This window comes from Mchenga conophoros, linkage group LG15 (assembly GCF_057382185.1).
Source record: "Mchenga conophoros isolate Kocher_MC1m ecotype Shallow Benthic linkage group LG15, M_conophoros_male_GT1.1, whole genome shotgun sequence".
Lineage (NCBI taxonomy): Eukaryota > Metazoa > Chordata > Actinopteri > Cichliformes > Cichlidae > Mchenga > Mchenga conophoros.
In genome coordinates this window covers 23,440,762-23,466,715 of record NC_140540.1, presented here as the reverse complement: position 1 = coordinate 23,466,715, position 25,954 = coordinate 23,440,762, and the positions used below count along the sequence as shown (strand labels likewise).

Here is a 25,954-nt window from a genome sequence, read left to right as displayed (position 1 = left end):
GCAGCACGTACCTGATCAAACCGCAGCTTCCAGGCTACAGAAGAGACCAGTTTTCCGGAGCTGGGTGGAGACATGGCTGCCGTTGTGTACATCAAATCAGTGTTCCTCTTCTGTTTGGACCGCAGCAGAGCCAGTGAAGCCTTGGTACTCAGGTTCAGAGGATTGGGATTGTATGAGCTGACACACCATGAACTGTAGACGGAGCTACGCAAAGCTGCCTGGGTGCTGTTGGGTTTGGTGTAGTTCAGGAAACACCAGCTGACTCTGCTCATCGTGCGTAAGCTAGGGAACGGGAAAAGCTGCTGGACATCCGCCACATCTGTGAGCAGCAGAGTCTGACCCGCTGCTCCAGGTAATCCTGGGCTTTGGTTGGCATCGAGCTGAACCAGCATGCTGACAGGCATTTTATTTGAAGTAGGTTGCTTCGTGCTGTCAGCGTCTTCTGCGTCGTTAGAGGAAACCATGGACTCTGGGCTGGAGCTCGGCTCTTGGGCTGAATCGTCCACGTCAAGCTCCTCTGGGGAGTCGCAGCCACCTGAAGCTGGAGAACGGTCTGTGACAATCTGGAGCGGAGGGGTGAAGCTCTGAGGCCGAGGGACGTCAGAGAGATGGGGGGCAGAGGAACGGACAGGAATGGCAATCTTGGTAGCAACTGGGAAGTCACTTAATGGAGGAGAAGAGGACATCCTTTCAGAATCATCCATGGAGCCTTCGCTCTTCAGACCTCTTCCTTGTCCCTTGTCAGGCTTGCTGCCACCTTCAGTTCCACTTAGCTCCACAGCACTCATCTCCTTGACAATCTGTCCATACATCCTCTCCTCCTTTACTCTTTTCTGTTGCTTAGTCTCAATGAAGAGCTCAAGTGAGCTGGTAGGAGAGAGCATGCGCTTGCCCCCTCCGATAGCAGACCCTGATGCATCTGTGGTGGATATGGTGCCTGATGTTAGTGATAGGGGGATCCCTGTGTTTAGACGTTGCTCTGGTAGTGAATCTGGACCCTTCCAGAGTGGGTGCCGCAGCACTGCACCATCCGTCTGCCCTAGGAAATGTGCTAAGTTGAAACCTCCTCCAACTCCTCCATGTGGCTTTGTGACACTCACAACACCAACCGGGGGAGACATGTTGCTGTTGTCAGTACTGCCTGGCCTGGCTGAACCCAAACCTTGTGCTCCACTACCATGAGAAGCTATCAGCTGGCTAACACTGGTGTACATAACACTACCAAACGATGGCACATGGGTTTGGATCCGTACAGGAACCAGCAAACCAGGAAAAGAGGCCTGTGAGCCCAGGTTCTGGGTAGCAAATATGGGTTGGATCTGTTGCAGAAGCATGGAGGAGGTGGTGGACAGCGAGGCTGACAGAGGAGAGCTGCGATTTGAAAAAGAAGCAGAGTAAATCTGAGAGGTTGGATTTTCTGATTTTCCATCATATGGCTGTTGATCGTGGACTTGTTGCAGGGAGTGGAGTGGCTGCTGTTTGTGAAGTGGGAGACCGGGTGACCTGATGTGGAGTTTTTGGAGTTGCAGTTGGGCCTGCTGGGTCTGCTGCTGTCTTGGTGTCTGTTCAGGCTCCTGATTCCAGAAGAGGCCTGGTTGTGGGAAAGAAAGGAAAGGAGGGCCACTCTGGTACTGCTGCATCATATCTTTACTCATGACCTCATGACCTGGATGCTCTCCCTCTGATGACGAGCTTTGGGCCTGCAAGCGATGCTGCTGGGACCTATAGAGGACAAAAACATTATCAATTTTGTTGAAGGCTACAGCAATTTCTGACATAGTACTTGCAGTAATAAATGTGACCCTAAATACAACCATAAAAATGTAATGCAATGATTTTCAAATAATGTAAAGCCTCTTAAGAGAAGTTACAACCAAAATAATAACATTTCAAATATTTATTTTACAGAAATGTGAGAAAAAACATTTTGTGGTCTAAACAATCAAAATCTTAAATCTCTTTTAAGAATTCTTTGGTGTTCTGTATTCAGGCTTTCTTATCACCACAAATTTAAAGGCCAGCATCCATGATACTACTTTCAACTTTAAATTCTATGCAATTCACTACATTCTGTTCTCATTGCGTTATTTTACACAGTTTCCCAGATGTTTTTGAAGCAGGGCTGTACTATTATTATTTTAGGTTATTTCTCTGTAAGTATATTTTGTCTGACCTGCTATAGAGAGGTTCCTCTGGAAGGCTGTCTTCGCTGACACTCTGTTGGAGAATATGCTGGTGGTGCTGTTGATGTTGGTGAGGTCCTATATCTGTGCATAAAATGCATACATTTGAAAAGAATACTCATTTTACAAAAGTAAGCTATAATAGCAGAATGCAATCCATGCACGGAAGGATGTGGGTAGTTTATTGAGTCGAGAAATTTTTCAATAAAAGTTTGGGAAAGTATGATGAATAAAGTATAAGACAAAAAAATGTATAGATAACATACTAAGATGAATGTAAAGCTTACCAGCACCAGTCCCAGTTCTCTTGGTTCTGCTGACTGCTTCGCTGCTGCTGTGAGGGGATCCTGCTGGACCAGGCCATCCACCATGCTCCAAACTCTCCTGTTTGATTGACGTTTCTGCGCCCCCTGGCTCCTGGGTAACTGCCTCTGGATAAACACTCAGTGAAGCCTGCCAAATGCAGAGAAGTGTGGAGGGAAAGTGGTTTAGCTTTAATAAAATTATATTTGGTTAGCTTGACTAAGGATACCATATAAACCTTAATATAGTGCATGATAACATTGTGATTGCATTGTATTGAGATGATAATGTCGGTATAGCATGGCATCATTAGGATGTCTTTGAATGAAGCTGATGGGGGTGCTAAAATACTAAATTATTTTGTAGTGCCTTCATCCTTAATAAGCTCCTAGTCCTCTTCTTCCATCTAGCTCAGAGTTTTTAAATGTTCAGTTGAAGAAGTTGCAAGGTTGTTTACTTTACTCCAGCTCTTTTATTCCATGCATTGTCACTGACAACTTCTGTGTTCTCTTTCTGAGGAATACAAATGGCACACGGCCAAATTAATCTAAATATAAGTTAATCGTTTATACACTACCTGTCTAACAAGATATCCACGCCGACGTTCCTTCATTGCAGAAGCACTGGAGTACAGTTCTCCCTGTCTTGAGGTTGACAAGCTTCCATAGTCAAAGGATTTACTGCGCATTTCAGGCAACTCCATAGGCAGCGTGCATGGTGCCTGTTCTGATGAAGACCTCCTCATTTCCCTCTGCTGGTGGTGGCTAGAATAACCACTACCTGGCACAGTCAGGAACTCTGATTGCTTTGGCCCACCACCAGATACTGAAGAATCATCCTTTACAGAAACAAAGAGACAAAGTTTCCACTTTGTTCAGGATGCAAACCCCTCAGTGAAGACCTTACTATAAAAGAGACGTAAATGCACTTGAAATTACTAAAAAAATGGGGTACCTGTTTTGTTGGTGAGACAGACTTGAGACCTTCATCTCTGTCAAATGACATGGAAAGGGAAGAGGAGTGGGACAAGTTACTCTCTTGACTGGGGCTACGAGAAAGGCTGGTGCAGGTCGATTCAAAGCTTGATTCTCCAGATGAGTGTTCCATGTCTGCTAGGCGGAGCCTCTTCTTCTTGGGTGGGAGCTTTTCTGATGGCATTTGGGATAGTGTGTCGCTTCTCTGTGGCAATTGAAACTCCTCGACATGCTGCTGCTTCTCCAGCTCCTTGGTCATTGGAGCTTCTGTGTCCTTATCAGGCTTGTCTGGCTCCTCTGTCACCCTGATTTCAGGAACCTGGATGTTTGGTTGTCTGACTAGTTTGGGTGGGATATGATAAGGCTGTCCAGGTGAGGCTGCAGCTGATGATGATGAAAGGGAGGCCAAGTCACTGTCACTTTGTGGTTGCTGCTCCATGCTCTCTGTCCTCAGAAGGGTGGATTCAGGACCTAGAGCATCTTCAAAGATCTCTGTGTCAGACTGCTCAGAGTACTGAGTACATGGAGCTTTATCTGAAGGCTGATATGCTGGCTGTTCAAAAGACTCTGACTTGTCGAAGGAATTTGGACGGCTGAGAGAGTTGGTGTGCTGGATAACTGATATGACATTCCCAGCTGTTTTTCTGCCCTCAGAGTCAGTAAATAGTGCAATGTCCTCGGAGCACATGCTGGCACAGGTGTCAAAGCTGTCAGACTGACTGTGTGCACTATGAAGGGAACCTTTACCTGTTGGGGTGGCTCTGGACCCATCAAAACTACCTTGTTTAAAGTCATAGTCCCCTATCATTTCCACTGAACCACTACAGCTACTGTCGCAGTGTCCAGGGCTGTCCTCATCATCCCCAACACTCTTTTCTTTCCTCCTTTTTCTTGTGGCTATTTCTGACATACTAACTTTAGTACCATAACTAAAGGCAACATGTTCTGGAACTCCTGGGCCGCGTTCACCAATCTTCATACCCAGAGACGAAGTTAAATTCTTAGGTAAGTGTCCAAAGCCCTCGGCCTCTCCTACGTGGGCTTCATTGGTTGAATTTTCAAATGCACTCTGTCTTGTGAGCCTACGATGGCCTGGCGGGTAAAACACATCATCTGTCACAACATTGTCAAAGGATTGGCTACCCCGTATCCCTTGGGGAACACTGAGGTTAGGAGGGGTGGAAGTTGGCATGGAGTTACTCCTAATAAGATGCCCAGAATCTGATGGAGGCTCTAGAAGTCCTGTACTGCTTTGACATGGCCCAGTTGGATACTGCTTTGGATCTTCTGAGATTCCTACATCTTCTCTAAAAGAGATGTGATCCTCAGCTATCTTCCCTATTTCCAGAATTGCACCAGGTTGCTTCAAGGTAGTCAAGCTAGTGGGGTCTGCCCCTGCCATGCCTACTGTTATAGAGTGTCTTGACCTGGAGCTTGGTCGGTAGTACCAAGTTCGACCGAACATAATCTCCTCGTACGTCTTGACGTTGGTATTTGGAGGGCTGATCTGCTGCTCTGCGCTCTCAGAGCGTGAAAAGTAGCCAGAGTCTGTGCTGCCTTTGCTGTGAGGACTGAGGAGGTTAAGTGACTGGGACATGGCAAGGTCAGTGTCCTGTCCTTTTTTGTCACTTAGCCTCAGGGCCAAACGTTGCTTGATTGTTGGGGAGTCATCCAGGGAACGTGCTCTTCCACCAGCCTTTGATGCTAACATGTGGTGTGACACTTTTATGTCATGAAAGGGGGGGCACTCCATCCCTGTGGAGGGGACTCCCCCAGGCTTGGGAACGATAAGAATAGGCACTTTCATAGATCCAATGGGTAGCTCTTCAGGTGAATCTGCATATGCTGGTTCGGCACCACCTTTATAGTGGGAAAAATGAAGATGATACAGATTACAACCATTCACAGTAAACAAAATACATGCAGAGTTTATATCACTGTAGCTGAACTGTGTAACAGCATTAATACGTTTTTATTTTGGATCATTGTAAACATACCCATAACAAATAGTATTTTAAGCATCAAAAGATGTTCATAGATATAAAGAACTAGCTATGTGTTAAGAAGGGGTTTCTATGAACCAAAACTGTTTTGACTCTTTGGGAAAATTCTACTTAAAATTTTTTTTTTAAAGTGTCTTATAGAAGAAAATAACCTGTATTCTTGTCAGCTTCAAAGGAGATCTGCAGGGTTGGACTGTCTTTGTCTGTTAGCATGGTGGTGGGCTCCACGCCTTCCTCATCCGTATCGGTACTCTGCTCTCCATCTGAATGGACCTCAGCCTCACCCACTGGTGATGCCTGGTCCATGTCCCCACTACGGGCCACAGCTAGCTCTGAAAATGGTACGAGTCCAGCTTTGATGGCATGAGCATGGGACTTGCGATGCTTGTAAAGGTTGCTCTTGGTTTTGAAAGAAAAGCCACAGGGTACACAAGGGTATGGCCTCTCTCCAGTATGTGAGCGGATGTGCTTCTTCAAGACGCTGGGCTTGGCGCACGCTCGACCACAGTAGTGGCAGATGTACTTGCCAGGCTTTTTTGGCTTTTGCTCTTTTTTGCCATAGGCCTCCTCTCCGGGCTCCGGGCCTGACTGAGAATACTGTCCAAAGGAGCTGGGTAAACTAGGAGATTTGTGCCGAGGGAACCTTCCTGCACCAGCCCCATGTGGGTGAGTGTGTCCTGGGTGTCCTGGGAATAGGTCATCCGAGGGCAACTGGCCAGCAAATGGCCAGGCATGAGGCTCTAGGCCTGGCTGTGGTTTGGCTCCTGAGAGAAACCGTTCAGATTGAGGATGTTGAGGGTATGGCTGGCCAAGTTGGTAAGGATATCCCCTGTGGAACCCCTGAGCAAAGTGGCCTTGTGGGTCTTGAGATGGCGGGCCTCCTATGGCCCCAACTGCAGATGGTCCAGATAGCAGCTTTCCAGAATTCCCTGTGATTGGGTACTTCTGCTGGGGTGCTGATCCTCCAGGAGCCTCCAGGTCAGCAAAAGTGCTTCGTTTGGTGTTTGCAGAAGGCTCTGACGCCCATTTTCTTTGTAGAGGTACCTTCTCCCTTGCTAGTTCCTTGTTTGGACATTTCTGCCCTGTCGCAGGTGATTCACGAGCCTCCATTTTCTTGAAGCTCTCCGTGGTTTAGAAGAGGGAGAGAAGAGGGGATGCAGGGAATTTGGGAGGGTAGGTCTTTGAGGGTTACAAGGTCCCAAAACTACCAGGCATGATAGCGGAACCTTTGCTGGCTGCCAACAAGTTCACAGAAACATAAAATATCCATCCATTTCTCAGAAAGACTGATTATAGAGTCAAGCTGGAAACAGGAATTATCAAGTGGAGCAGAAAGGGGAGCTTCAGTGGATAACATCAGAGAGGTTTCTCTCCTTCTGCCATTTTGTAAAAACACGAACGCTGCTCTCTGTTGTTCTTCTGTCCAGTTCATCTAAGAGCAGAAGAAACCTTGAGTGACCTGCAGAGGGACAGAAAAAGAAAAGAAGAAGCACATGGAGAACATTTTAGGCAAATACTGTAGTCAACAATTGTAATAAACTGTGTTTAACAACATACTCAATTACTAACTTTTCTTGAGGGAAGGGTGCTTGTAGATCCTTTTTCTGTAGCTTCAAGTCCTTCAGTTTTCTCACCAAAAGACCTAAAGCAAAGCAAACGAGAGAAAAGGCTAATTAGTGTTGTGTACAAAAATCATCCAACAATACAGTAATCAGATACACAGATGGTAAATAACCTTTAGTCTGACATCACCCTTATAACATAAGTCGGACTGGTGTTGATGTGACATTTTTTTACTGCTAAATTCAGCACGCTACCACATACTTTGTTGTGCAGAGACGACTCACTAAGTTGTCAAGTACATGCCTGATGTGCGAATATAAATGTCATTGATTGCTCAGTTAGTTTCTTCACACTGGATTCCATCTGTGCTTGTTGCCTTTTTTCACTCCTTTCTCCTCCCTCCCGCCCTCCCTCCTCCTTCCACTCAGTGAGTCACCGATGAAAAGCAAACCCACACTGTTCCTAAAGAGACACAAAGGCTTATAAATAGCGCTGTGGAAGTGACGTCGGAGTGTCATAATATGTGTAGGCGTCCAAAAAGGCCAAGTCGAAGAGCAGCAATCAGCATTAGCACCTTTTCTTCCTCTCTGGGTTACATCTAACTTGGTATGCACTTGGTTGAAAAGCGATCATGAGAATGCTCACAGATACGCAGAAACAAAAGAAGACACACACAGATGTAGACAGAGTGCTTGCAGGCACTGTAACTGCACTGCAAAACTGCAGTAGACAGTGTATATGTGTGTGTTTCCGTTGTTTAACGTTTCTTAACCACACCAACACCTGACAGCAGAAGGGGCACAGAGCCACAGAGCACATATAAACATGCATGCTGAAGTTGCATTTTTGCTTTGTATTTCCTCATCTCAGAGTTTAAACAACCTCCCTCACACTCTGATTGCGACAGAAACACACACACACACCCACACTGTGGCCTCAGTGCTGGTAAGCAGGGCTCAGTGACGTTTGTGTCTGGGGGCCCAACGTGAGACCTATAAATAGCACCGGAGGAAAACATGTTTTATTCTTAGCAGCAAGAAAGTTAAATTTAAGCTAACTTGTGTTTTTCACATGTACTCCCCAAACCCCTACGCCCACTCAGAAAGACAGACAAACAAATACCAGAAACATTATCTCAACCTTGGGTCATATCTTTGTGTTTTCCATGGTGTTAAGAGTGAAAGAATGTGGAAGAAAACTCCAGTTGGGCAACAATGGGGATTCAATTGAGTTTAGCTAGCATTATAATCCGGTGATGCTGATTGGTTAGCATTATGGTCAGCTGACACAAATGCAGCCAAAGGCAGACAATCTTGGTGATTACTACAGGGGAAGTATGGTACTAATAATAGTCAAGGCAAGGCACAGCTTTTTTTAAGGCCTTTCACAGTGTGAATCCAGTAATGTGAATGGCATAATTCCCTTATGTTGAAACACTCCAGTATCAATGAGTCATGGCTCATGTGTCCTTTGACGCCTGTAGCACACATCGGATGTGCCAGTGTGCACAGCAGCAGAGGATGTGCCAAAGAGGAAAGTGGATTAACGTCAGTTCTGGGTTAAACACGAGTCCAGAGTGAGTTGAGATTAAAAGTTTGATTTAGCTGTCAAAACAGCTTGGTCACTGAACATACAGAACATAACTCTACACATGAGGATAATGGTCCGAGATCCTGTTCAAAGTAACCAGAAAACCTTTGATTACTTAAACATTCATAAAAGCTGACATGACAAGAAATTCCCGGACCAGCTTTTATTATTATATAGTTTGTAGGAGCTGGATTGGCTTGAGACTTCCTGTTCCATCCTGCGGTCATGTTTTATAAATGCACATACATTTTCAAGAGCAATACGAGGTAATTTCACCCTCAGACCATATCTGGTGATTTTGAGACAGCTTTTCAACAACTGTGATCTCTCTGTTTCTGGACCCATCCACACGTCTTTCCTTTTTGGTTAATCAATAGGACTTTAACTGAAAGCAGAACACTTTGCTTAACAAAAAAGTTGCCCTTGTCTACAGATTGTTTAATATTTATATGCAAATATGTGGTTTGTAATTATCAGAGGTGTTTCCTGCCTTAGGCTTTCCACGTATGAGCAAGGAAGGGCACGGAGGTCACAGAACAGAGCTGCACCATCATTAAATATTGGAGATAGACCATTTTTGACTGAAGGGATTCTGTGTTCCCTCTTAAGCCCATTGGGAACCATATGTCCTTTATTATTCTTTTGACCTAGCGATATACCTTTACACAATTTCTACTACTTGGTGTGGCTTTTTGAAGAGATCTTTTAAAAGCACCCAAGATGACTTCGACTCAGTAAATGTTTCACAATCCTATCCTAAAAAGCCGCATATGGCTTCCTTAAAAATCATCTCTAATAAAAAAAAGACAAAAAAATCACTTGACTTCTACTGTACCTCTTGTTGCCATTTGGAGGTCTCATATGGATGAACCTGCCAGTTGCAGCTGTAGTAGCTGCTATCACGCACACGTCAACATCCATCAGAATTCAACTCACACCCCACAAATAAACCAGCGGTGAAACTGACCTTTCAGCTTACATGGTTAACTTGGCTTAACTTCCCTTCAACCTTATGCAAGGTGACTGGTTTTGTAATGAAAGTTTTGAATGGTCACAATCTGCTGTGTGAGTGGGAGCCTGTAGTGAATGGCTTACATAAAGCTTTATTCATACATTCACCGACACAACCTGCCCCAGTTCCTGTGCGTAGGAGAGACATAGCTACTGGCGCTGTTTGTGTGTGTATGAGCGTGGGAAGTATACGTGCCAGTTGTGCGTGCGTGTGTGTGTGTGTGTGTGTGTGTGTGTGTGGGCTGGCAAAGGGCATGACGAGACACCCAAGTTGTAGGTAGGTCAAAACTAAGTACATTCAGAGGCTACACTCAGAGGTAAAAATAGTAGAAGTGATACACACTCAAACACTTGTAAAATGTGATCTATCAAAATGCCCCAAATAAACACAGTTACTTAACATAAAGGAGCAGAGATCAGCTCTGCTTTCATAGACATGGAAATAGATCTAGGCAGTGTTTTATACCCACGGCATGCTTTACTTGGAACAACACACTCGATCTAAGTTTTTACGTTTGTGTGTAGGCAAACTGAATGGTCCTCTTTTCAGTAAGCATGATAATGTGCCCTCAATCCTCCAACCAAAACACATTTCACACAACATTAAACACAACATTTAAAGACAGTTTTAAGCACACTACATGTGCTGTTTGTATGAATGCAGAAACCTCCACGAATTTACTGAAAACGTGTTCAGGTGTTTTCTCAATAATAAAGAATTTGGAGCTTTAAAATATCTATATGAAGGTTAACACATGTATTGATGAAACCTGTTATATTTTGCTTGTGTTATATAAGATCTATACAACCCACCTGCTGTTCAAATCTTTTGTTTGTGAAATGCAGCCAATCAGAAGCTATAGTAAAAGGAGAGGAGCTAACATGATAGTGGATGAGCTGAAGGGCTGCACCCGAGGCCGGTCGGTATAAGGAATAAACAAGGATTAAGTGAACTGCGTCAAATGGCATAACGCTGTACAATGCCATGAATAAGTGCATCCAGCTAAAACAACATAGTCAGATCCTCAGAGACATTTTCAAAGAGCAACATGGAAACATGAAGGGGGAAGGTCATTATTAGGCGGTATGAGGGGGTGTTGTTGGCTAGAGTCAATTTCAGATCATGGTCCGTGTTTAGTTTGTCCTTGTCTCACTTTGCTTCTTACTTTTGCTCTTCTTGATTTAAGGTACCTGGTTAGCTTGTGGTTCTGGAATTAGATTAGTCTCCTTTCTCAGTGTCAGCTATACGTCCTGAAGAATTAGACTTAAAGGTACTCAGTGTGTTTAAAAGTGATGACAAGCAGTCTATAGAGTGTATGAGGAGCTGAAAGTGAAACTCCTCTCACCGTTGCCTTCACCCAGACCTTGTTTGAACTGGCAGTTTTACCTTGGACATGAAACTTGGCACCTTTTCAGCAGTTTGTTGAATCCATCCTCTAGCTTTGTCCTGCTGGGATCTTTCCAACACACCTGTCCTTTAAAACTGAGGAATTCAAAAGGATATTGCAACTACTTCTCAATATCCCAGTTTCCTTGTACGGGAATGCCCTCAGACCTCTTGACAGACTGCTTTACAAAATAGAAGTTTGATGGAAACTAATTAAATAAACATGTTGATATAAATTAAGCAACAAGAGATTCAAGAGAATTCATGTGCTTGCAGGTATGTACAAGTAGACTCATACGCACATATGCCCAAACCCTGGAGGTATGAACACTGTGTGGGCATTAACCATGCAGTAAGAACAAAAGGCTGTGTGTGTGTGTGTGTGTGTGTGTGTGTGCTGCTCTGTGAAGTGTGTGGGAGGCTGTTCAATCCTGAGGGCTGAAGGCACTCTCTCTCTCTCCCTTTCTCTTTCACTCGATTTCATCCGACTTATTGGGAAGACAGTTGGGAATAATGTTGCCAAAACGACAAGATAATAGATCAACATTTGTACAAATCCCTTCCCTCCTTGAATCATTATGAGAGTATGCATGCATCACTAACACACCCACATGCACGCTCACCAGTAATCCCTCTCCTACAGTGTCTTGTTCAGATATGCAGTAGATAAGCCTCTCATTTACTTTCAGTGAAAGAAACAGTTGAGGACAGAGCTCTGTGCGCGTGTGTCTGTGTGTTTGCGCGCATGTACGTGTGGCTAGTTATTCTTAAATTGGCCCGCTAGGGTGCTGCATACCAACTCAAATGGTTGGAATTCCTGTGACAAAAAAACAGAGAGAAAGCATATTTGCAAGTGTTTGTCTTGCCCTGTCTGTCACTCATTGCATAATATATTTGTAAAAAAGACACAAGCAGAATACAAATTAGATCCCCGTTCCATATTTGATACTCTATGATTAAGACTAAAAGGATAAAGAGGGAGAACACATGACAAAGATGCAGGGAGGGTGCAAGGAAACAGAAAGGGAACAATCATACAGGACACAAATGAGGAAACAGGTATGGATTATAGGATAAAGAAGGAACAAAGCCACTGATGAGGACTCAGATAAGGGAACAATAATACATAAGGAAATAAGAAAGTAGGGATCCAGTTGGAGAAGGGATACTTATGGGTATTAACTTACAGGAGAGAGAACAGGAACACAAAAGATGGAACAATTAATGCTCGTTAAGAAAAGAAAGGGGAATTTATAAAGAAAAAAAAAAGATAAAGACGTGAACAATCATAAGGGATCCAAGGTAGAGGTAGAGAGAGAAGGAACAAGGATGTAAAAGGCAGGTGGAGGATTTTGGGAAGAATACACAATGAACAGAAAGAGGACAAAGAAAAGGGAACACGCACCCAAGAATACAGATGGACGGAAAAAGCACATAATGTAGAGAGTAAACGAGGGAGAAAAACTGTTTGAGAAGAGGAAAAAAGACCAAAAGAGCAGGAGAAAGGGCACAAATTACAGGAAGGTTACACAAAGAGCGAGGACAAAGCTCAAGGACATCAAGGAGGGGGGAAAGCACTTGTCAAGAAAACCGAGACCTTGCTGAGATGTGGAAACCAAGAAAGGAGAAAAAGAACAAGGATGCAATGGGAACGGGACAAAGTGGAAAGACTAAGGACTCGCTTGCGGGAATAAAGATGAAGGAGAGGTGAGGAAACAAAAACGACAAGCACTCAGGTGAAGTTAAATACTAAGAGTGAAGAAGACTAAATGAGGAGTCTAAAGTAGAACAAAGGTGAGGAAACAAATCTAAAGAAAGGAGACAAGGCAAAACATCAGTAAAAGAGCACACAATGACAAGCCAAAAAAGGAGGATAGAGAAGGTATTTAAGGTTAAGGTTTAAATTGAAAGATTTAGGAGTTTGAGAATAAGTACTCACAAGAGTAATCAAGGAGAGTGCAACAGGACAGAGGTGAGGAAATAAACACTACAGAAAGGTAACAAGCATAGAAACTGGGGAACTAGGCCACAGCAGAGACAATTCAGGTGAGGTAATGGTATGTTTACAAATGGAACGTAGCTGGTGAGGAAGAGGGTCATGCAAGCTGGTGTCAGATGCCTTTACTCTACTAACACACACACACACACACACACACACACACACACACACACACACACACACACACACACACACACAGTTATATGTATACCAAATAGATGCATGCATGGACTGATCACACACAAAGCCTGGGTTCGAGTTTCTGAGCAGCAGCCGAAGTGTTCTGGTGCTTTGGGTGGTCAGAGGCTAAGTAAATTATTTAAACATGTTACTAATGGTTTCCATTCAGTGATTAACAACTTTATACAGCCAAAGAGAGAGAGAGGGGGGTGGGGTGGGGGTGGAGGGAGAAGGGCCGGTTGAGGGTAGCTGGCAGTGTGTTTGTTTTTTGGCTCTGCTCTGTTTGGCCCCAACTGGACTGAAACCACACACACCTCCAGTAAAACTCTACCTTTGTTTTACCTGGAGGGACACAGAAGTTACTGGAACAATAAGTTGGACTGCTGAGAGAGTGTGTGTACACCCATGCCTGTGTGTGTGTGTGTGCTGTTAGAGTGCACCAGGAGCTGGTTCATTTACTGGCATAATAACTAGGTGTTTCATCTGCCCTTCAACCATCTGTAGATGTAAATTGTGCCAATAAGGGCTGAAATATCCACAACATCTACTACTACTTAAATCCATTCTAAAGTAAGCTGAATGAATATGATTTGTGCCGTGTGCCTATCTAATCCTGGCCCAGTATCCTAAGACTGTCATTCTCATTGGAAGAAGAAAAAAGACACACTTCAAGCATGAATGACAACACAGGGCTCTACCCTCTCCAAGCCCAGTGAGCTGTAATATACCTCTCTTGGAATTAGATTCAGAGATAATGTGGTTGGATTCAGTCATCACTGTCATTGTGTTATAGTCATCAAGTAATAATTGAACCAGGCAGGAACAGGAAACGAACGCCTGCTGACCCATCCATCCACCCCAGTGACCACAGTGCTCAGGTCAGATTGGTGTAATCGCCCACAACTCTCACCTGTCACCCGATTCCAATTCTCTCTTTTGGACTTTTAGGGTTTTTAGTTCCCTAAATGTATATCACCCTAAAAAAATGCCCCCCCAATATTTCCTTTTGTAAAGACATTTCCAAGAAAGCACAGTTTGATGCTAATTATGAGTCAAAAAAATGTGAAATTAAATTTGAAATCAATTTTTTACAAGAATTGAAGACAGCAGTGCAGTCCATAAAGATTAGTATAATCTGGACAAAATGTGAAGAAAGGGAGTTATGTCTGAGAGAAAACATCCTTTTATATTTCTGGGTGAAAACAAAAGTGGCGTATGTGTGAACCACAGCAGCACGCTGACTGCAGGTTGCTGCAAAGTTAAATTTAAAGCACTTTAAGACTTCTCTGTGCCAGGCCAAATAAAATCTGTGGCCAATTTCACCCCCTGCCAAAAGTTTTCTAAATAAAAAATTCACTTTCTCAGCAGTTATATTACAATACCTGCTTTCTTAAATTAGGCCAGGTAAAAGTTTTACACAACTCCGTGTCGAAAATTAAAAAGCCATGTGTGAATTATGATGGTTGCACAAGGCTTACGTCTTAATGGAAATTAGAAACATCACCTTCTACACACTTACTGTGCCCTTGAGCAGGGCTTTTGAGCTCAAGCTGGTCCAGTGAAGGCCAACAGCAGGAGTCTGTGGTTTCACCAGGATGTTCCCAGCATGAAATAAGTGAAATGAAGTTTAGCAGAACAGGAACACATGCAGCTCTACCTACTGACAGAAAAATCCAGGTCTTAGGAAGGGAACTGTAACACTTTCTCCATCCCAACTACCCTTCAAAATGTCTCCTTGACTTCTATTTCTGTTTTTCACTTTCTACATTTCCCAAAGAGCTTTGACAGCCTCAAAAGAGAGTGCCTGAGCTGGTGCTGTCACCTCTGGGTTATACGTGTAGGTGGTCAGAGAGCTTTTCCAGGTAAAATACACTCAGACTTTTTCATAACCCGTCCTGTCTTTTACTGCAGCTGCACCGAATTCTGGTCTATTTTCCGCTCTTGAGGGTGCAAAATTCAACCTTCCTGCCTCTTTAACAAAACATTTCTTCTTTTGAGAACGTTGAGTGGCACCACAAGAAGGTAACTCGAAAAAGAAGCCCTCGCTGTTCGATTCAGAGGGACTGACGCCAAAATGTGGGCAATAAGCTGCCAAAAGCAGGTCCTCATTCTCTAAAAGAAGGCAGATGGAATAATAAAAGAAGCAATAAAAAACAAGCATTTACATCGTCGCAAATAAAAATGTACAAGCGCATTGAGCGCGAAAAAAGTTATAAACAGCAATGAGATTCAGTTTATAAGATCGACCGCAGATATATAAACTGTATACGAAAGATATACACCACATAAACCTGCAATTCTTCTAATGGACAGCATTTGTTTGAAAAGTCAGACACTATAAAGGCCTATGAGAAAATGCCCATGACCCCAGTCCCTGGTTTCATGATGTTCATTTAAATTATAGTTACATTTTGAGTGAAATAAATTAGGTTGTGGCTATATTGTGATTTACAGATCACTATGGTAGTGACAATCACAAGGAAGCCGTAGCGCTGACCCCTTTGTCTCTAGATGGAGACCAATTAAATGAACCAAAAATTAACAACTGAGGCCATAAATGTATTTGAAAAAACTCGAGAGAGCTGAAAGGTCATTTTCCAAAAGACTTCTGCATAGTAAGTCTTTGTGGCGCGGGTGTGGTCTCTGGCCCACTGCAGAGGAGGGGTGGCACGGTGAGCTCCTGGGGCGGCGCAGAGGCGTGGCTGAACAGGTGTTTGTTGTGACTCTTCTTATGTTTCAGTGACAGTCGAGGAAGGGAGGGGAGTGACTACTGAGCGGGAGTGTCTGTGTCCCGTGCGCTGAAGCCGAAACCACGGCTATAATAAAATAAGTGAGTGTCACTGTACCCACGGTGTGTGTGCGTGTGTTGGGGTCCGACGTCACAGTCTTCTTTTTGAAACCTTAGCCGTCACCCCCTGCTGGTCATTGAAGATTTAAGAGCATGTCTTTTGTCCTGTCTTCCTTCTCTACCCCCAACCAGTCAAGGGAGATGGCCGCCCCTCCCTGAGCTTGGTTTTGCCGGAAGTTTCTTCCTGTTAAAAGGGTTTTTTTACTTCCCACTGTTGCCAAAGTGCTTGCTCATAAGGGGTCATATGATTGTTGGGTTTTTCTCTGTATGCATTATTGTAGGGTCTACAATAATATAAAGTGCCTTGAGGCGACTGTTGTAGTAATTTGGCGCTGCATAAATAAATTGAATTAAGGCGCTTCTGCACTGACCTTACTTTTCAGTATGGACTGGCTGTGTTTAAATACCAAAAACTTGGCAGATACTTAATTTTTCGTAAAATCATTCAAGTTGCTTCATCCATACAGCAAATTACAACAGATACAACACATTTGGGAGCTTTGACAGGTGAAAAAATGCTGCAATTTTATCTAAATAAAGAATTGGCATGATAAACTCTTGTTCATGTTCACTGTTGTCCTATCATGTCACCTCATCAACGAACACAGTCACTGTACCAACAAGGTTTCTGTGTAATTTCATGTAAAGTGATACAAAACATAATTTCCTTTGTCATTTCCTGGTCTGAATTCGCACTTCCACCGAGATTTAGCATTACAAAGTAGATTTTTAGGGTTAAGACTGACTTGAAATGACTAAGAATGGGGTATTATGATTGGCCGCAGAGGCAAATGAAGACATAGATTCATTTTGGACACAAAAATAATAGCACCGAAAACTGATTATTTTATCTCCAGAGTGCAAAACTATCATCATTGTTTTGTCAGTCAAGCACTCATGTTGCCCACCGTTCATGTTGAGGCAGCCGTGTTTGGTTTTAATTTAGTGCTGTCAATCATCAGGTCGGCAGATGCACTGCTGGATTTGAAAGAGAAAAACAGAGAGAAGAGGCTCTCCAGAAATGACTGAAATTAAATCTAAAAGAGTGTGAGAGAGATGAATCAAATGAACTCAATTTGAACTGTGATGCACAACAAACACGCACGCATGCACATGCACACACACACTTGAGCAGGCGGCTTGTAGACACTGATTTACAGCAGGTAGGAAGTCATTATGCTACTGAATATTTCTCTCAGAAAAAAAAATCTGAAAATATGTGTGTGTCTGTGTGTACAAGTGTGTGTGTGGGCCCAGAATAGAGTAAATGTGTGGGAGGTGGCAGCACAGGCAGGTTTGCAGAGACAGGATGAGGGTGTATGTGTGTGTGTGTGCGTGTGCGTGTGTGCGTGTGTGTGTGTGTGTGTGTGTGTGTGTGTGGGAGGAGGAAGTTTTTGGTGTGCCAAGGTTATAGTTTTGCTGCTGCTGAATTACAGTTATAAAAGCTTCAGTTACACAACGGAAAATACTCCAAACTTATCACTACTCTGTGACGGAGAAGAAATCTAACTTTATCTTTTAATGCTAGATATAGATATAGATATAGATATATAAGGACTGGAATGAACAAAATGATGCATAATTCTTTCTGTACCCACATGATCTCTAAGAACATTACAGAAAGTACAAAGGATTTTTCTCATCATTATTATTATTTATGTCAGAAATTAGGACAAATCCTCTGACAACTTGAATTCTCATTAAGTGAGAAAAACATCAACCTGTAACATCGGTAAAACGCTGCTGACATAATTGATGCATCATTACAGCCTTGATGCACATAATGATGCATCAAGGCTGAATCTGCGTGCTTTACTCTTTAGTCTTGATACCAGTAAGACTGAAGAATGCAAGACATTTACTCATAATGCAGTATTTTCTTACTTTGCTTTATGCTTCTTTAAGTAACAAGTCTACAGTACCAGCAGTGTAGAAATGCTGAATGACTCATGAATCTAAACTCAACCAACAAATGGGTTTAAAAAACAGACACGAGAAACACAAAATTTGGGCGACATGATAGGCGGAGCGGTTGGGGTCCCCTGAGCATCTGATCCCTGCTTCCAGGTGGCCGGACAGTATGCTGAATGTCATCATCCTTTTCTCTAGCCTGCTTAACTGTCTTCATCGAATTGTTAAGGAACAGCTAAAAAGCCAGTGCAGTATAGAAATGCTGTTTAATTTACAAATTTAAGAAAATACAGAAAAATTAAATGATGAAGAAGGAAATATGTTTTTTTAAAGAAAATATTTCTGGCGCTCAAATGAAAAGAAAGCACCGCAAGCTCATAAAGTCCAAGGGGAAAACAATATGAGGGTATTTGTATGTTTTCCTACACACGGATTCTTCTTCCAGGCTTGCTGGTGGAGTAAATACATGTGAAAACTGTGTGTGAGCCTGCCAGTGTGAAACATGTGAATCAATGATTGCTTTATGGTGTTGTATATGTACACACGAAATTATATGTTTTCAGTCTGAAAGTCCTGAGCGGTGAGGTCACTCTCTGGTCTGCTGCAGCGCTGTCCAATGTCCACATGTGTGTATGTGGTTTCAGCTTTGAAAGACCACGACCATATTAGTCCTGGAAAAGAACCTTCAGTGTCAAATCAAATGACATCAAGTTTGGCTTTTCTCTCACAAATTACATTTTTTTACTACTGTATAACCAAAGGCCGATCTACTTGACTTCTCAAATTGTTTTCTAATTTAGTCCCATTTGTTTACCTCTGTTTGCTCTTAACATCAACCATCTGTTTCAAATTAAAATGTTTCTGGCTGCTTACTGGGGATACTCCCCACCCTTTGCTGGGAAGCTTTAATTGTGAAACCCTTAAGGAAGTGTTGGGTTTTATTAAGAAAGCATGCTCAAAAGCATGGCGAACACTAACAGAAAGACAGGAGGTGGAGCTGGAGGTGGCAGAGCTGAAGATGTTAAGATTTTAATTGGGAGTGACGAGGACCGACAAAATTAGAAATGAGTACATCAGAGGGACAGCTCAGATTGAGCAGTGTGTGACAAAGGTAGCGAGGCGAGGCTGAAATGATTTGGACATGTGGATAGGAGGAATTGTGGACAAAAGGTGTTGAATACAGAGCTACAACGCAGAAGGAAAAGAGGAAGACCACAGAGAAGATTAGTGGATGCGGTGAAGAAGAACATAAAGGGAATAATGCAAGGAATAGAGTGAGATGGAGGCAGATGATTTGCTTTGGTGACCACTAAAGGGAGAAGAAGCCTGAAAGCATCACCGATCAGACTTTATTAAAGTGCATTAATAAAGATGTGAGGACAGGCTTCTTGTTTAGAATTAAACACTGATTTGCAAGATGACTGTTTACACAGTGGGAGCTATGAAAATGTGTGTCATTGCGAAAACTGGGGTTTGGTAATTGGCAATTTTGGTTTTCCATATTTTTCCCCCAAAAGCTGAACCCATCTGTTAAAATCATAAATTTTAGTCGAAACAGACTGTATATAAAAGATGTTCCAAAAAATACCAGCACCACCACAAATACTGACTGATCCAGTTCTGTGACTTGAACTAGCAGAGTTGACCGATATGAGCTTGTGTCAGTCAAATCAGTTAATTCTGCCAAACTTTGAGCCCTAATGAAATTTAAAAAGGGGCCTTACATGCAGTTTAGCATGTTCAGTTATAACTGAAGGGGGAAATTAGCTATTGGGACCAAAACTGCATATCTGGATGCCAGGGTGTAAACTGTTAATTGCTGCCGTAAAGCAGAACATTTTAACATCGGGGTCTATGGGGACTGACTTGCTTTTGGAGCCAACCTCAAGAAACTTCTTTCTTGAATTGGCTTCATTTTTCAGGCCTGGAGGCTTTTTCTTGGGCGGAACTTTCTCTGTTAAATAATGTTCATTTCGAATTTGGAAACAGTGGGAGCCAAAACCACATGGCCCATTTAGTAACTGTCCTGGAGGTATCAGATGTATTAAGTTCGTTAGCGGATCAAGAATCTGCAGAGCTACATGAGAAGTACTCATGACAACTTGGCAAACTTCGTCTGTTAGGCTAGATTGTGTGCTAAAATCAAAAGATCCCGAACAGCTACTAAGCAATGATTAAATTTTGTCAGCTCTTCAGTTTAGTATTTTTCTTTATTTATTCTGTTCTCATGCTGCTCAATATATTGCAGTGTACAATTACTGAGCCACAGTGATTCTGAAGAGGTAACAAGAGTTTACACACACACACACACACACACACACACACACACACACACACACACACACACACACACACACACACACCCTGGGAAAGATAATGTGACACAGCACCAATTCAGGCTGTTAAAGAATTCCGTGTTCCATGTTCAGGCTCCTGGCTCACGCTCAAACATACAGTATATGCACTGTACCTACAGAGTTTTCTTTTCCGACACAGCGGTTCTTCCACAGCTGTGGCTGTTTGACCAACATGTTTCCATTTAACAGAGAAAGCAAAAAAGAGAGATGGTGAAAAAGATGGAGGAGAGAGAGGAGGGGGGGGGGCAAAAGAGACAGAGGGGAGGGGGGTGAAGAGGTGAGGAGGGGAAAAACAGGCGTCCTGTTGGTGTAAATTGCCAGTGGAAAAGAGAAGGCAGTCATATTTTCCACAGGGCTGCTGGGCCAGCCTTGAAACTATTACTGAGTTAGCCGCATGCATGTGTGTATGTGCGTGCACGTGTGCATGCATGTGTGTAGCTTCATTACATTTTCCACAACAGTTTGCAAAACGCACTAGGAAGCGAGATGGACAGAGGAAGAGGTAGTTAAGATTTTTTTCAGGGATGGACATCTTCTCATGGTCTGTTAAAGGTTCTTCTGTAACCCGGCAACAGCCAATAAGGAGCGTAAAGTTACACAGAGAAATTATACCGTGTTGGAGGTTGGTGGAAGCACTGCCATATTTCTTGAACATGACGGAAATCCAGGGTTGTCATCTGGCCCCTGAGTTACCGTCAGATGGGCAATGCTACCCGGTTTGTCTGAACCACTTTAAATCTCCTCCTGGAGAAATGCTTTAAGTGCACAGTCCACAGTCAAAAAGTTGTTGAGGATGACGGCATGTCTCTTCTTGCTCAACCACAAGTCCAGAAAGTGAGATTTTGGTGAGTCCAAGCTTGGCCAAAGCAGCATTAAAAATAGGTATGTCACATTAGCTTGATACTTGATTCTATTGTTTTGATGTTTAAATACAGCAAATCCTGTTTTCTCCTTTTGAACCAACGCCTCTGCTTGAAAGACAAAATTGCATGGTCATCAAGTGACAAAAGTCTGACTCAGTCAGGAGGCTCCATCTGGGGCTGAAAAATGAACCCAATGTGGAAGTGCCCCAAACTGCAGTTCCTCAAGTAGCTGACACTGGCCACAGAAACACTCCTGTGTTAAAATGCGTATCAAACATGTTAAGAAAAAAAAGTTCTGTTCTTGTTACAGCTTAAGGCTAGAGATGTGGCCACTTTGACTGACTAGCTGTGGCCGCTCGCTGTCTGCTATGCTAAAACCCTGTGAACTGGAGCTCTTGACAGTGACTGTGGTGTTGGTGCCATTTGGGGCAATGGAGGAAATTATTTGATGAATATCATTATTATAATAAGTAATACATCTATGCAGTTATTTATACTAACAGCCCATTCAGCGGGACGTTGCTCCACTTTTGGGGAATTTGGTTTAATTTAATACTTTATACTTATTCTATACTTTACTTTCTATATAAAAGGACACCATACCCAATTAAATGGGAGCACTGAGGCAATGCTTAACCCTGCTGTTGCAGCAGTACAAAAAAAACAAAAAACATAAGACTTCTGCACAGTCGCTATCGGTCTGAATCATGTGTGAGTTTGTGGCATGTTTCGAGGTTTAAGAGTCGCAGAATGCACAAAGAAGACACAAACTACAAACCACCAAAGCTACTGCAGGAGATGCAGGAAATGAAAATGTAACCCAAGTAACCAAAGAGCAAGAGCACTAGTGTATCTGAAGAAATGCAACCAGAGTTGAAATTAATGACTAATTGTTTAAAGTCTAAACAGTTCAAATGTTTAATGAGATGGATCATTCAAACAATTAGCTATGCTAAAGCCTGTTTTAACCAAAAGCTTGGCCTAAGTTCTTCTCCATGAGATGTAGTTTAATAGGATTTTTAAAACTATTTTCCAGTTTAACCAAATTTACTTTTGGCTCACTTCGGTAACGTAGGTACAAGTAGGGATGGGTTCAATTCACGGTTTTGAGTTCAAATTCCAGTTTCAGATTTGGGTCAGTGTTTTTGTTTACAGGTTTCAGTTTCACACCCTTGTAGACCTCTATTGGAGACCAGGGCAGCGTGTCAGAGTAGCTAACACTCTGATCTCCTTGATCTGGAATTTCATTTATACTTGAATCATCTCCGAGCTGACCTGAAGCCATACCAAAACAATCGCTCCTCTTTCCTGGTTGATGTATATTTAGCCGTGATGCCTGCAGCTGCGGCCGCAGAGACGTTGGTGACGCAAACTGCAGAACCTCCGCACACTAGCAGCTATTGTAGGAGCCCTTCTTCATGCATTCATGTTGAATTAGCAGCGTGCACAGTGGCAGCCGTTGTAGAAGTCGGTGTGTTTTATGTAACTTGCCTTTAGAGATCCGTGAGTCTTTGAATGAAAAGATGCATCGATGCTCTGCTGCTTCCAGAGTGGGAGCTTCCAGCCCACAACAACTCTGTAAATGTTTGACTCAAGACTATTCCTGGTGTGTGTTTGCGTATATGGGCATGATGCTCACACTTATGTAAGTGTCTTTCATCTGCATCCCTCTTCCCCACTCCACTCTCCTCCCCTTGTTGTTTTCAGTCCCCTCTTCTCTCCCAACTCAACGCTTCCTTCGATTTTCTGCTGCCTTGTTTACGCATCTCTCTCCTCTTTCAGCCTTCTTTTCCTTTCCATTCACCCCCCTCCTCTGCTCTCCTCTCGTTAAAAAAAGCCTGCAGGCAGGTTTTAGCAGCACCTATAATGCTGAGTTAGTTTTACTCTCAGGAACCAAGTGTCATCCTGGAGGCCATTTTTCACTGTGTTACATCAGAATCTGCAATCCAAAGCTTGCAACATCACCAATAATAGAACTCCTACTATGTAGGGCAGATAATTACCAAAACTTTCAGTCACACACTTCAGAAACCAAGCGAGATGCACTCGGGGCTTTTGTTACCCTCATTTATGTCAGGAAGGCAGACAAAGAGTATTCCAGCGCAACTACTTTTCTGGCTCCAGGCATTGGGAGTTGCCCATTGTGGTGGGCAATAAAATATGTATATTATGGAAACAACACCTTGTACTTGAATGAAGGAACATGCAGTCCTGTAAGAACTGTTGTACTCTACAAAAAGAAGACTAGTATTACTCAGAATTGCAGCCTAGACTTAGAGTAAGTGCTTTTTGATAATCACAGTCTTTTTCTCGGGCATTCACTGTAAATCTTAACCTTTTATGCATTCATCTCAGTGCCTCTGCGGCATCAAAAGCATCTTTGGACTATCTACTGGAGAATGTAATTTTTAAAAGAATGGGGTTAATTTCCTAAACTTGCGAGTTGCCAGTGATTTAGCAACAGATTATTTTAACAACCTCCAATTACAGGAGGTTCATCTTGTAGCTACAAAACAAGCACATTTTAACCTTTTACCACCCATCAGGGTCAACAGTGAACCACTTTGGGCTAAGGTTTGAGTTAGGCTGAATTTTTGATGAATGCTATAACAGACATACTTTCAGAAAGTTGAGGATGTCACCTTTCAAATTTGGACACAAAAGATCTTCTGTAGCTACTAAGATTCCTTTATGGGTATCCCAAAAACATGAAAATTCCATATGCTCCAGGCACAGATTTGAAGGTAACACTAACCTACCCGCTCTAATTGCAATACAGTAATGATAATAATATATCAATATTAGCTTGGGGACACTTCTCTAGGCTTGAGCAACACATTGGATGAGAGTGTCCAATGATAATGGCTGAAACTCAGAAAACTGATCTAATCTGCTAAACATCAAAGATACCAGTTGTTTCAACATTTCAGTATAAGCACATTTACACCATTTAACTTGCAATACAAACTTAAATACACTCCCTTGTTCTTCAAATGGCTTTTCCACTTTGCTTTGTGGTGATCTGAATGGTTAATCCTCAATCCTAACCACTTGGTTTTCTAACCCTAACTTCCTCTGCCATGCACTGCTTTTTGCATTTACACTTCAGCCTTCTGTCTACCATAACCCTAACCTCTCATCACCTCTGTGCCTAAGCATAATCTTGTGGATGTAGCTCATCTGCCTGATGTAGATCTTTAATCGAGTTATAGGTTTTGCTAAACATGACAAATACTCATCCACCTCAGAGGCCTTTGCTTGTGCAGCTACGGCACATTACTTCTGTCAAAAAAATGTTGGGTATGGAGCAAAACCCGCATCTTCAGTCCAACATTATATATTTACACGGTTCAGGTGTTTGTCACAAGGATCTCTGTATCCTCCAAAAACACTCAGGCGAAGTGAACCGTGAACACATCGAGCTGTGTTTGTTTGACTGCCAGAGCTGCTCAGCATCATCTGAATCATAGCTGGTGTTTCTGATACGAGCTTCCAGCACTTTCAGTAATGTGTCACAATGACATCATGGCATAAAATAAATCTTTTACACAGCTGCAGTATCAACATGAGAAATTCTCTCCGCTCCCAACGCTTTCTTTTCACCTTAAAGGTGAGAGAATCATCATGGCTTCGGGGCTCGATGTGAGTTTTTCGTTTCTTGTTTCCATATGAAACTACTTTTAAACTACTGTTAAAAGGAAACCTATTAAAAGGCAGAGTTGGGGTACAAATCTGCAGCTTAAATCTGTAATTCCACTGTATGAACATGTCGGGATGGATCTGTGAAGACGTAAGTGCGACGAAAAGGGAGTAAAAGCTGCTTCTAACATGATAGGTATTCCAAGAAAGCAGCAGCCATCACTGTCGCTCAAGTGGCCAATTCCCCCCTCTGCCAGTAACTTGATGTTTACAGAAGAATACAACTCCAGAAGGACCAAATGATGGTTGGTTAGCTGCAAAATTGGCCGACAGAGTAGAAAAACCCAGACTCTGCCAGAATGTATCCCAACTGGATAGCTGCCGGCAATTTCTGAGTCTGTTTGTAGCATCTTATCCTGTCCTGGCTGGTTATTTATAAGCAGCAAAATGTATGTGCTGTGCATGCTGTAGGTGTGTGTGAGTGCACTGCAGTTTATTCTTGACACAATGGGGGCGGGTGGTTGAATGACTACTGTCCCCAACACCCGTTACTTGCACGCATGCGCGCACGTATACACACACACACACACACACACACACACACACACACACTCTAGTGCTGACTGTCCACCCACGCACTAATCTCTGTCCCTTCACATCCGCAGAGCAGCAGGTAGGTAGGAGGTGTGTGGTCTGAGTGTGTGTGTGTGTGTGTGTGTCTGTTCACCAGTATGACTAACATCTTACAGAATTAAAAACCCTCAGTAGCACAGATGGCTCGGTGAGCAAACTAGACGGACAAGAGTTGGCTAATTTCAACTGATTAATGCATGAAATTCTTCCTAGATGTTACCGCATTTTCAGGCCAGAAGCAGACACATCCGTTTGTTTGCGAGCACGCCACACCTGCATGTAAAACTCTTCCTGTTACATTTGCTGCTGCAGTTTTTGCTGCTGATTTGCATCTCTCTTCCTTCTTGCCCTCACACTTTTCAGCATGTAAGACAGAGAATGGCCAGAACTATGCGGACACCTAAACATGACATTGTAATTCCCAAGAAGGTCAACACTGACATTACAGCATGACCTTTTCTGTATTCTCGCTCTTCTCTTTTTAAGTCTGCCTGATATTTTTCACATGGT

General features: G+C 43.0%; 1 protein-coding gene across 4 annotated transcripts in view; it reads right to left on the bottom strand.

Moving 5' to 3' along the window:
* hivep2a (HIVEP zinc finger 2a) overlaps window positions 1-25,954 on the bottom strand; it is a 121,290-nt gene that overhangs the window by 15,870 nt on the left and 79,466 nt on the right. For all 4 annotated transcript variants that reach the window (XM_085248249.1, XM_085248250.1, XM_085248252.1 and 1 more), the window contains 7 exons: window positions 7,033-7,105; window positions 5,616-6,922; window positions 3,441-5,320; window positions 3,064-3,324; window positions 2,471-2,636; window positions 2,174-2,267; window positions 12-1,722 (listed from right to left, as the gene is read on the bottom strand). In XM_085248249.1, the coding sequence (XP_085104375.1) occupies window positions 12-1,722; window positions 2,174-2,267; window positions 2,471-2,636; window positions 3,064-3,324; window positions 3,441-5,320; window positions 5,616-6,573 (5,070 nt within the window). In that variant the 5' untranslated portion in view covers window positions 6,574-6,922; window positions 7,033-7,105. The remainder of the gene's footprint in view (window positions 1-11; window positions 1,723-2,173; window positions 2,268-2,470; window positions 2,637-3,063; window positions 3,325-3,440; window positions 5,321-5,615; window positions 6,923-7,032; window positions 7,106-25,954) is intronic.